We start from the raw sequence: 12,595 nt of genomic DNA on the forward strand, positions 1-12,595 counted from the left end.
TCCAGCCTGGGTGACAGAGTGAGACTCTGTCTCAAAAAAAAAAAAAAAAGAAAAAATACACACACACACACACACACACACACATACACATGCACACATATTTGTGATTTATTTATTTTTCTTTTAGAGATGCGGTCTCCTTATATTTCCCTGGCTGGCCTCAAACTCCTGAGCTCCAGGGGTTCCTCCTGTCTTAGCCTCCCCAGTAGTGGGGACTATAGTTGCCTGGTCCTCACCTGAGAGTCACAAGCCTAAGAGTGGCTACACTGGATAGTTCATTCAATGTCCCTCCCCCACCGGTTCCAAGCAACCACTGATGTGCTGTCTGTCACTACAGATGAGCTCGCATTTTCTAGAATGTTCTATAAATGGAATCATACAGTGAGTGCTTTTTGTGGCTTCTTTTGTTTGGCGTGCTTTTGAGATTAGTCCCTGTTTTGAGAGTAGCAGTAGTCTATTCCTTTCTATTGCCAAGTTCCATTCCGTTGTAGGGGACACTTTGATTCATGTTACTCATCCCTCTGTTGATGGAGGTTTTGGGAGTGTTTTTATAAGAGGGCAGAGTCCAGATCCCAATTAATTACAGGGTGGGTTTCATGTACCCTGGAGAAACCCTTGCATCATAGTCAGAAGGCAGGAGAGGCTGGGTGAGGTGGCTCCTGCCTGTAATCCCGGCACTTTGGGAGGCTGAGGTGGGAGCGTCACTTGAGCCCAGGAGGTCGAGACCAGCCTGGGTAACATAGCAAGACCCTGTTTCTACAAAAAATTTTAAAATTAGCCTGATATGGTGGGGTAGCCTTTAGTCCCAGCTACTTGTTTTATTTTTTGTTGTTGTTTGTTTGTTTGTTTTTGAGACAGAGTCTTGCTCAGTCTCCCAGGCTGGAGGGCAACGGCACGCTCTCGGCTCACTGCAACCTCCGCCTCCCAGGTTCAAGTGATTCTCCTGCCTCAGCCTCCCGAATAGCTGGGATTACAGGTGCATGCCACCATGGCTGGCTAATTTGTGTATTTTTAGTAGAGACGGGTTTTTTCCATGTTGGCCAGGCTGGTCTCGAACTCCTGACCTCAGGTGATCTGGGTTTTTGTGTGTGTGTGTGTATGTATTTTATTTTATTTTTAGACGGAGTCTCTCTCTGTCACCCAGGCTGGAGTACAGTGGCATAATCTCAGCTCACTGAAACCTCTGCCTCCCAGGTTCAAGCAATTCTTCTTCCTCAGCCTCCATAGTGGCTGGGACTACAGGTGTGTGCCACCATGCCCGGATAATTTTTGTATTTTTAGTAGAGATGGGGTTTCACCATATTGGCCAGGCTGGTCTTGAACTCCTGACCTCGTGATCTGCCCACCTCGGCCTCCCAAAGAGCTAGGATTACAGGCGTGAGCCACCGTGCCCAGACTGTTTTGTTTTGGTTTTGAGAAGGAGTCTCACTCTGTTGTGCAGGCTGGAGTGCAGTGGCATGATCTTGGCTCACTGCAGCTTCCGCCTCCTGGGTTCAAGTGATTCTTGTGCCTCAGTCTCCTGAGTAGCTGGGACTATAGGCATGTGCCACCACACCCAGCTAATTTTTTGTATTTTTAATTGAGACAAAGTTTCACTGTATTGGCTAGGCTGGTCTCTAACTCTTGTCTTCAAATGATCCACCCACCTCGGCTGATAGTCCCAGCCACTTGGGAGGCTGAGGTGGGAGGATCACTGGAACCTGGAAGGTCGAGGCTGCAGTGAGCTGTGAAGCTGTGATGATCATGCCACTGCACTCCAGCCTGGGTGACAGAGTGAGATCCTGTCTCAAAAATAAATAAATAGGAGGGCAGGGATCTGCATAGGTGGATGTGATTTGGAAGGAGGCACTGGGTGTGGGTGGGTAGACAGGGAACCAGGCTGGTGTCATGCCACAAGGAGTTCACACGGGTGATCATTGGTAGACTGAGGGAGAAGATAAGGCCTAGAATGATCCAATCGGGAGGCCAAAGCATGGCATTCAGCTCTGCCATTTTTCTCTGCCTTCCACTTCTGCAACCTCAAATGGGCCCAACGTCCCCACTCCCCCACCCCAGTTCACTCGATGCCAAGTCGCATTATCGGTTTCCTGTGCATGGAGGCCTCCTGATTTCCAGGAGGGAGTGAACTGTGCATATGGAGTTTGCAATGGGGTTGGTGTTGGGCAGAGGACGCTGGTTTCTTGGAAGGGGGTAAAAAGTGGCTGTGAGTCTGGAGGGATGAGACATCCAGGCGGAAAGCTCATGGAGGCCGGATGAGGAGGGGACATGGCCGACAGAGGTGACAAGGCCAGACTCTTCTTATAAGGAGAGGGAGCTGAGGAATGGCCATTTCCACCGTCAGGCTCCCACCCTCTTCATGCGACAGTCCTGGAGCTCAGCTCTCCACCGAGGCCCCTGCTCTGGCTTAAGTCACCAACAGGACATCTCCCACTTGCTCCAGCTGGGCTGGGACCCTTGTACAGGATCTTCTGTGTCCTTCATGAACTTGTGTTTTTGTCTTTTTTGTTTGTTTGTTTTTGTTTTTGAGACAGAGTCTCACTCTGTCACCCAGGCTGGAGTGCAGTGGCGCAATCTCAGCTCACCGTAACCTCTGCCTCCCAGGTTCAAGCCATTCTCCTGCCTCAGCCTCTCGAGTAGCTGGGATTATAGGTGCTCGCCAGGACGCCCAGCTAATTTTTGTATTTTTTGGTAGAGATAGGGTTTCACCATGTTGGCCAGGCTGGTCTCGAACTCCTGAGCTCAAGTAATCTGCCCCCCTCAGCCTCCCAAAGCGGTGGGATTACAGGTGTGAGCCACCGCGCCAGGCCTTATGCACTTGTTTTGACACCTCCCAGGTCGACATAACCTAGTGTCCTGGAAGCCCAGCTTTGCCAGGAAGCCTCTGCTGCCTTGACTTCCTGTTAGCTGGAAGGGTGTGGAGGGTGGGCGTGCTCTGCCCTGCAGATGGCTGGGTCACCTCTCACAGAATACCCTGCAGATATTCTGTGTCTCCTGTCTCCCTCCTACTCCTCCTTTCTTTCTTTCTCTCTCCCAGCAAATCTGGGGTCTACCTTGCATCCCTGAAATTCACCGGGCGGCATTCTCTTAGCAGTTCTCCGACCCCAGGAAACTAGATAAGGGGTTTCCTGGCGTCTCGGGAACACCTTCGGGTATGAGTGGGTGGGCGGCTGCCCCCCAGAGACCCTGGGCGGCCTAGCTTTCGCAGATGCGAAGGACTGGAAAGTGCCAGGGCTACCGAGCGGCCGGATTGGTGTGTGGGCCAGAGGCGCGGTGGTCCCGCCTCCTGGTTGCCAGGGCCCAGCCTATCCCCGTCCAGGCGGTCCTTGGTCGCCAGGTGGTTGTGGTGGGGGTCGGGGCAGGTGTATGTGTTGGGGAGGACAGTGGAGGACCCCAGGGATTTGCTCCCCCAGTCCCAACCGTTGACTCTCTGGGTTCCTCAGGCGCAACTGGGGAAACAGGCTTCCCCCGGACCGTGGAAAAGCCACCCGTCTCCCCAACGCGCCCTTCTCCCCCATCCCCCTCGGCGCGCTTCCGCCGGCCGCGCTCCCGGGTCCGGATCGAGCGCGCGCCCCCGGCTCTCCCGCCCGCGGCCGAGGGGCGGGACAGGCTCGGCTCCCCCGGCGCCGCAGCCGAGCCCCCTCCCCTCGCCTCCTCGCCGCTGGCGGCCACCGCGTCGCTCCTGCCCGGGCCCCACCCCAGGCGACCCTGCGAGGAGCGGCCGGAGGCCGGAGGCGGAGGTGAGTGCAACGCGAGCAGGTGGAGAGGCTGGGCGCGGGCCAGGCCTGGCTGGGGGAGGGGTCGGGCCCGGGACGCGGCTCTTTGTCTCCCGGAGCCCGTTCGCGGGCAGCGGGGCCGCTCTGCCTCCCAGCAGGTGCAAGCATCCCTGGAGGAGGCTGGGGGAGGCCGCTGGGGGCTGGCGGGGAGACCTGGGCGTGCGCTCCGGTCCCCCACATCAGGAGCCCGTGGCAGTCCCCTACTCTGGAGGCTGGCGGTCTGAGTCCCTGAGGGGGAGAGGGGTAGGGGTGTGCAGATCGGTCCTGAATTGGAGCTGAGGCGGGGGAGGCGGCGGGCTGGGGCAGGCAGGGCCTCTTCGCTTTGGGGAAAAGCGGTGGGGGGTGGGACATGGGGACAGCAAGGAGCAGTGGGGCTGGCGAGTGGGTGTAGGTGTGTGGGAGCCGAGCGGATGGAAGCCGAGGCCGAGGTTTGAGTGTACATGGGTGGCGATGCTGCTGCGAAAGGGCAGTGAGGTACCCGGGTCCAGGTCTCTGGAGGCGACGTAGGTGTCCAGAACCTGGGAGGCGGACCAGTTTGTCTCTTCAGGTGCAAGATGGACAAGAGAGACAAGGCGAAGGCAGGGGCCACCGCGCGGACGCCGGCTGCTCGCCCTCCTGGACTTCTGACTCCCAGGCCCCCAGGCTCTCCTCGACCCCCTCCCCCAGTAACTCCCGCAGCCCTCCGAGTTCTGGGAGCTGCGGGAGCTGTGGGGCGAAAACCTCTGGCAGAGCGAGCCGGGGGCATCGGCGGGACCACTCTTCCCGAGTCTGCGCCCCGAGCGGGACCAACGCGGAGTGCTGGGACAAGTTCCCGAAACCTAGGTACCCCAGCCTCCTTCCTCAGCTCCGACCGGATCTTCCCTCCCACTTCCAATACCTGTTCCGTCTCCCCTCCACCACCACCTCTCCGGGGCACCTGTGACTCGGCCTTCTCCCCGCAGCTTCCAGGGCCCCAGCCTCCGGGAGAGGGGAGAGAGCTCCGCCTGCCAAGAAGACCAGCCCAGGCCCTGTTTCTAGCCCAGGGCGTGACAGCGGGACCACTAGGTAACCTGCTCCCTCTCCCCCAGTCCCCTCAGCCAGGGTTGGCGTCACAGAGTCTGGAACCTTTTATTTTACACGAGTTGGGGCGCGGGAGCACTTGCAGGTCACTGGACACAAATTGGGTGAAAGCCATTATTGGTCCTCAGAGAGGGCGCATGCCCATTTCACAGATGGGAAAATAGAGGCTTGGGAAGCCAAACAAGGACCTAGGCCTGAGCGTGGCCCCTTCTGTCTCCAGGCCAGGCCCTCTTGGCCAAAAGGGACTCCGGATCCCAGCGGAGGAAACTGTAGCCAGAGGAAAAGCTACAGAGGCTCCCAAGAGGAGTGCCCTCGGCGCCGGCGCACGGAGAGGTATGTGACCTGGAGAAGAGTGGGGTTCCTGGGCAGCGAGGGGGACCGCCTCAGAGGTATCGGTGACCCTTGGCCTACTTTTTCTCCAGACACTTCCGGGCCTACCCCAGGAACCCCCTCCCCGGCCATGGCCCGCCGGTCCCGGGCTGCGGGCACCGAGGGGGGGCTCCCCCGGCCAGCTCCGAGTGCCCGGCCACGGCCAGCGACAGAGGGCCCTCGGAAATCAGTGAGCAGCGCCTCGGAGCACAGTACCACCGAGCCAAGCCCGGCTGCCAGGAGGCGGCCCAGCGCCGGTGGGGGTCTCCAGAGGCCGGCCTCGCGTCCCCTGAGCTCCAGCGCCACCCCTCTCTCCTCCCCAGCCCGTTCTGGGCCCTCAACCCGCGGAACACCCAGGGCTCCTGCGCATCCCTCGCAGCCCAAACCGAAAGGGCTGCAGGCTCTGCGCCCCCCGCAGGTCACACCCCTAAGGAAAGACGCAGCCCCAGCACTAGGCCCGCTTTCTTCTCCTTTGGCCACACCCTCTCCACCGGGTACCAAGGCAAGACCCGTACCGCCTCCCTACAACGCAGCCACTCCCCTGCCAGCCACGCTCCCGCCCTCTCCACCGGTCACGCCCCCTCTGCCCGCCGCACTGCAAAGTCAGGCCCCGCCCACCCTGCCGGCCACGCCCCACTCGCCGAGCCTTACCTGTCAGTTGGCCACACCCCTTCCTCTAGCCCCTCCTTCTCCCTCTGCTCCTCCCTCTCTGCAGACCCTCCCCTCTCCACCAGCCACGCCCCCCTCGCAAGTTCCACCCACACAGGTGATTACATCCTTTCCAGAAGCAGGCGTCTCTTCCCCGGCCATAGCCGCTTTTGTGGCTTCAGTCTCTCCATCAGTTTCATCCCCTCTGCAGAGTATGCCCCCCACCCAAGCTAATCCAGCGTTGCCCTCTCTTCCGACTCTCCTCTCTCCCTTGGCCACACCTCCTCTGTCAGCCATGTCTCCTCTACAAGGCCCTGTTTCTCCGGCAACATCTCTTGGGAATCCGGCTTCTCCCCTCGCCACACTCCTTCAGCCAGGCCTTTCTGCTCTGACCACGCCCCCTCCGCAGGCCAGTCCTTCCCCGTCTCCGCCCCCTCCCCAGGCCACGCCCCACACTCTGGCCACTCTTCCTCCACAGGACCCTCCTCTTCTGGCCACATTGCCTCTGCAGGCCTCTCCCTCTCCTTTGACCACAATCTCTCTGCAGGATCGTCCTCTAGTTTCTCCCTCTCTTTTGGCCTCGCCTCTGCAGGCCCCGCCCCCACCCCTGGCCCCGCCCCACTCACCGGCCCCACCTTCTATGACTACGCCCCCTATGCAGGACCCGCCCTCTCTCCAGACCATTCCCCCAATACAGGTCCCACATTCTCTGACCTCACCGTCTCTGCAGGCACCTCCCTCTCCTCGGGCTTCGTCCTCTCTGCAGGCCACAACTTCTTTGGGCTCACCCCCTCTGCAGGCCACACATTCTTTTCTGACAGTGTCCCCTAGGCAAACCCAACCTTCTTTGACCTCGCCTTCTCGACCTTCCTCTACTCCCCCTGATTCACCCCCTCTGCAGGCCCCTCTTTCCCTTGCTGCCTCACCCCCTCTGCAGACTTCTCTCTCTCCTGCTGTCTCACCCCTAAACTCACCCCTGACCACACCCCCTCTGCAGGCTCCATCTTCTCTGGCCTCCTACTCTCCTCAGGCACCTCCCTCTTCCCTGACCATGCCCCCTCTGGAGACCCAGTCTTCCCTAGTCCCGCCCTCTCTGCAGACACCTCCTGCTTCCCTGACCACACCCCCTCTGGAGAGCCCACCTTCTCTAGCCCCACCCCCTCTGCAGACAGCTTCTGGTTCCCTGACCACATCCCATCTGGAGACTCCACCTTGTCCAGCCCCAAGCCCTCTGCAAGCACCACCTTCGCCATTGATCGCGCCCCCTCTGGAGACCCCCTCCTCCATAGCCACGCCTCCTCCACAGGCCCCACCTGCTCTGGCCTCACCCCCTTTGCAGGGTCTGCCCTCTCCCACTCTGCCTCCTTTGGCCACGCCCCCTCCGCAGGCCCCACCTGCCCTGGCCTTGCCTCCACTGCAGGCCCCTCCCTCTCCACCTGCCTCACCCCCTCTGTCTCCCTTGGCCACACCCTTTCCACAGGCCCCAACTGCTATGGCAGTGTACCTTCTGCAGGCCCCTTCCTCTCCCCCTCCCTCACCCCTAGGGCAGGCCCTTTTCTCTCCCTCTGCCTCACCCACAGTGTCTCCTTCAGCCACGCCCTCTCCACAGGCCCCACCCTCTCTAGCTGCACCTCCTCTGCAGGTCCCACCCTCTCCCCCTGCCTCTCCCCCAATGTCTTCTTCACCACGCCCCCTCCACAGACTCCACCCCCTCTGGCCGCTCCTCCTCTGCAGGTCCTGCCCTCTCCCCCTGCCTCACCCCCAATGTCTCCTTTGGCCAAGCCCCCTCCACAGGCCCCACCTGCTCTGGCCACACCTCCTCTGCAGGCCCCTCCCTCTCCGCCTGCCTCACTCCCTGGGCAGGCCCCTTTCTCACCCCCAATGTCTCCTTTAGCCACGCCTCCTCCACAGGCCCCACCTGTTCTGGCAGCGCCCCTTCTGCAGGTTCCTCCCTCTCCCCCTGCCTCACCCACTCTGCAGGCCCCACGCCGCCCCCCGACCCCGGGTCCGGATACCTCCGTCTCGGGCCCACGGCTGACCCTGGCGTTGGCCCCCGGCCCGCCGCCGCCGCCCTCGCGCAGCCCGTCCAGCACGCTAAGCGGGCCGGACCTGGCCGGCCACAGCAGCAGCGCCACGAGCACGCCAGAGGAGCTGCGTGGCTACGACAGTGGGCCCGAGGGCGGCGCCGCAGCCTCCCCGCCCCCCGACGCAGAGCTCGCCGCTTGCCACCCGGCTGCCTGGAGTCGAGGCCCCGCTCCGCCGCTTGCCTTCCGCGGAGCCCCAGGTAAGGGGCACCCCAGACCGGGCCTGGCTGTGGGCGGGGTCGGAGGCGAGGCTTCCCAGCTCGGGGGCGGGACAGCTGGGTCCGGGGCGGAACTTAGACAAGGGGGCGGGACCTTGAGGCAGGGGCAGGTCTTATCACCCCCACCGCCCACCTGGCGTCTCTACCCGCAGGTGCGCAACTGCCGTGGCCTCCCGCTGGCGGACCCGGCTCTGCTGACGGTCTGTGCACCATCTACGAGACTGAAGGGCCCGAGTCGGCGACCCCAGCCCCAGGCGCACTGGATCCGGGGCCCACTTCCGGCGCGAGCGGTGGGAAGGCGGTGGCTGGGGCCGGGGCTGGGGCGTCCTCGCGGAGCCCAAAGCAGGCGCGCCTGGGCGAGCTGCCACTGGGGGCGCTGCAGGCTAGCGTCGTGCAGCACCTGCTAAGCCGGACGCTGCTGCTGGCAGCTGCCGAGGGTGCCGCGGGCGGCAGCGGCGGGGGCCCAGGAGGCGCCGAGGGTGGTGGCGTCACAGGGGGCGCCCGGGCTGCACTCAGCGACGCCGAACTCGGCCGCTGGGCCGAACTACTGTCTCCCCTGGACGAGTCCCGTGCCAGCATCACCTCGGTCACCAGCTTCTCTCCGGACGACGTGGCCTCTCCGCAGGGTGACTGGACCGTGGTGGAGGTGGAGACCTTCCACTGAGCCAGACCACAGCCCCGCCTGCTACACCCCACTCCTGCCTTAGGATCCGCCCCTCTGGGTATGCCTGTTTGTTTTAGACCCCGCCTCCACTGCCCTGGAGCACCGCTGGGTGGATTGGTCTTAGCTCCCTTGAGCCTGAGCCTTTCGGCCCAGGCTCCACCCCTGCCTTTGGCCTCGGAGGCTTGGGACCTACCCACAGCTTTGACTAGGCCCGCCCTTCGAGCTCCGCCCCTTTGGCCTAGGACACGTTCCATTTCCCCGAGCCCCGCCCCGTGTCCAGTGTATTGCCCACCCCGCACAGCCTGAGTTTGCAATAAAACTGGGACACTGAGGCCTGCACACCTTCGCTGTCACCGAGAGGGCCGGGGCTGGGGGCTTCCAGCGGGCTGAGCGGCGCGGGGGGCCAGGCCAGATAGGTCTTGCTGGCGGCTGTGCGCGAACCGGTTGGAGCTCTGGATTAAGTAGGGTTTTCCTTTTCTGGGAGATAAGGGGCAGGCCAGGAGGGGCTAGGGCGGGGCCCTGCCGAGTCCCGGCCATCTGGTGCCGCCCACCCATCCAAGTGTGTGAATTTTGGCCTCTTGGTGTCCGACTTCTGGTGGAAACGTTCGGCGCAGGAGGGGCCTGGCTGGGGCTGTGCGCCCTAGTGGATGAGCCAGTGCGTGGCCGAGGTGAAGGAGCGACTGGAACACTCTTTTCGATTCGATTCGATTCGATTCTTTTTCTTCTTCTGCTTCACCTCAGGTGATCTGCCCTCCTCAGCCTCCCAAAGTGCTGGGATTACAGGCGTGAGCCACCGTGCCTGGTCTGGCCCACTTTTCAAACTCGATGTGGGGAACTGGCACTTCTAGGGAACAGGTGGGAAGATTAGAGGGTACTGAGGCAAGGATGGGGGACCCCTTCCCATGGCCCTTCGGCTAGTATAGGGTCTCGGGCCAACTGCCCCAGTAGGGGATTGCAGGAAGAAGTGGCCTCTCCCAGGGCTGGGTGGGAGATGGAGTCCTCACACTGCACCCTGTCTCCAAGTGTCCTCGAAGTGCCACTTGGTGCATCCCACCCCCACGGCATCCTTGCCCTTCGTCAGGCGTCCTTATCAGATCCCAAACATCTTCACAGGCCCCCTCCAATCAGAGTTTCCTGCTCTTCCTCCCCCAACTAACCCTAACCCTGACCCCTAGCTCAGTCACCTTGACCCTGGAGCCCCTCAGCCCTAGCCAGTTTCTCCCTGTTCCCAGGTGCCTCTGCAGAGAGCTCCCCCGCTAGGCCTTTCCTCCCCCGGGGCTCCTGCATGGCACCAAGAAGGATGGCAACATCCCCAGCTGGTTAAGAAGACAGAGAGGATCTGGCCTTGGGCCCTCAGCCCTGCCTCTGCCCCTGGACCCAGTACCCTTACGCCATCCTGTGATCAGTTCCTGTCAGTCACAGACCAGCAAGTCCTGCCCGTCCCCATCCCAGACAAGGGACTTCCCAGCCTGGGGTCTGAGGAGAAATGGGCTCTGGCCTGGAGGGGTGCCACCTGCACCCCTGGGAGCTAAAGGAGGAGGATACCAGCACAGTCCTTTGGTCAAATTCAGAGTTTTGTGGCAAACCACAGAGGTGTTCTCTCAAGCCGGGCCCTGGTGGGGTTGGGGACCTGGGTGTCTTCGTTTCCAGACTCTGGGAGAAGCCCAAGGCTGACTCCTGACATGCTGGGTAGCCAGAGGCTCAAGGCCAACTGCCAGGAAGGACAGGGCACAACCTCAGACAGTTCCTCTGGGGTCCTGCCCTGTCCTGGGGAGCCAGTGGGGGTGGAATTACCATGGAAGCAGGAGGCATGGACAGTGACTGTCAGGGTCCCCAGGGTTACATCTGCACCGTGTGTGGCCAGGAGAGCTGTGGCACATGATAGGACAGTACATGGGACTTGGCTGTCTCAGTGCATAAGCAGTGTCATGTCCTTTGCTTGGCTGTCAGGCATGGGGGCAAGGGGCACTTTGTGGACCCACACTGGGTGCAGAGGGCAGGCCCTGGCTGGCATCTGCCTGAACCCAATTATGTTTCTGCCCCTAGGGCCAGACACCGTGTCTCATGCCTGTAATCCCAGCACTTTGGGAGGCCGAGGAGGGCAGATCACCTGAGGTCAGGAGTTTGAGACCAGCTTGGCCAACATGGCAAAACCCTGTCTGTACTAAATTTTTTGTAAAAATACAAAAAAAATAGCTGGGCACGGTGGCTCACCCCTATAATCTCAGCACTTTGGGAGGCCGAGGCGGGTGGATCACAAGGTCAGGAGTTTGAGACCAGCCTGGTCAATATGGTGAAACCCAGTCTCTACTTAAAAAAAAAAAAAAAAAATTGGGCCAGGTACAGTGGCTCATGCCTGTAATCCTAGCACTTGGGAGGCAGGTGGATCACCTGAGGTCAGGGGTTCGAAACCATCCTGGCCAACATGGCGAAAACCCATCTTTACTAAAAATAATACAAAATTAGCCAGGCGTGGTGGCGCATGCCTGTAATCCCAGCTACTTGGGAGGCTGAGGCATGAAAATTGCTTGAACCCGGGAGGCAGAGGTTGCAGTGAGCTGAAATTGCACCATTGCACTCCAGCCTGGGCAACAAGAGCGAAACCCTGTCTAAAAAAAGAAAAATTAGCCAGGCGTGGTGGTGGGTGCCTGTAGTCCCAGCTACTCAGGAGGCTGAGGCAGGAGAGTCACTTGAACCCAGGAGGCGGCAGTTTCAGTGAGCCAAGATCGTGCCACTGCACTCCAGCCTGGGTGACAGAGTAAGACTGTCTCAAAAAACAAAACAAAACAAATTAGCCAGGCATGGTCATAGATGCCTGTAGTTTCAGCTACTTGGGAGGCTGAGGCAGGAGAATCACTGGAACCCAGGAGACGGATGTTGCAGTGAGTTGAGGTCACACCACTGCACTCCAGTCTGGGCGACAGAGTGAAGCTCCGTTTCAAAAAAAACGACAAACAAATGTTTCTGCCTCTAGGAAGCTTTGCCTTGCCACTCCTGGCTCTGTCCTCCACCCCACCCCACACCGCCACCCAGCAGCTGGGATTCTGCCTCAGTTCTGTGGGGAACCCCACAAAGGACTCTTTCTGCCCCCTACTCACTGTCCTCCCTGCACTAGCCCCTCACAGACTCTGCGGTCCATCTGGTGGGGCCCTCTTACCTAAGCCCTCCATGGGCTCCCAATGGCCCCCAGTTCAAAGCCCAAACTCCCTCTCCTGACGTAAGCAGTCCCTTCTTGCTCTGACCACGCCCAGGCTTTCCTGTTCCTCCTTTCTAGGCATGGTGTGCCTCCCGTTGGTCTGATCTTTATGCTTTTACCCCTGGAAGAGGCCCTGACACCACCTCCTCCAGGAAGCCTTCCCTGATCTCCCTGCACATTTGTCTATTGAGCACTTACCACATGAGTGCAGGCTCCCCCCTGCCTAGTACCTGTCTCCTCTGCTCCACTGGAGACCCCCTCAGAGCCAGGCAAAGGGCAGAGTACCCCGCAATACCCCTGGAGTTGTGAGCAGAATGAACGCAACTGGGTCCTGTGCTTCCTGAAGCCAGCGATTTGGCATCCCTCTCTCTCCTTCAGGGGAGGCCCAAGTTGATTCACCCAGGTGGAAAATCATGCCCTGCCCCCAAACCGAATGCCCTTCTGTCCTCTCCCACCCCCATTCTGTGAGACTGTGGGGAGCTCCTGAGGGCGAGGACAGCCCCACCTTCCCTGAGCACGGTTTTTGGTCCCGGGGCTGGGCACCCACCGCTGCTTGCGATTCTCCCAGCCCACAGGCCAGTCCG

At 60.7% G+C, this 12,595-nt stretch overlaps 1 protein-coding gene across 1 annotated transcript; it reads left to right on the top strand.

Moving 5' to 3' along the window:
• Window positions 1-3,590: 3,590 nt before the first annotated feature.
• Window positions 3,591-9,145, top strand: PRR36 (proline rich 36). The gene is given in 7 exon segments (XM_033195462.1): window positions 3,591-3,737; window positions 4,321-4,595; window positions 4,715-4,817; window positions 5,053-5,165; window positions 5,255-7,531; window positions 7,534-8,133; window positions 8,304-9,145. Coding segments are annotated over 6 exon segments (3,873 nt in total). The 5' UTR covers window positions 3,591-3,737; window positions 4,321-4,327; the 3' UTR covers window positions 8,816-9,145.
• Window positions 9,146-12,595: the final 3,450 nt, after the last annotated feature.

Source organism: Trachypithecus francoisi, unplaced genomic scaffold (genome assembly GCF_009764315.1).
Source record: "Trachypithecus francoisi isolate TF-2019V2 unplaced genomic scaffold, Tfra_2.0 Lachesis_group5, whole genome shotgun sequence".
In the NCBI taxonomy this organism is placed as follows: domain Eukaryota; kingdom Metazoa; phylum Chordata; class Mammalia; order Primates; family Cercopithecidae; genus Trachypithecus; species Trachypithecus francoisi.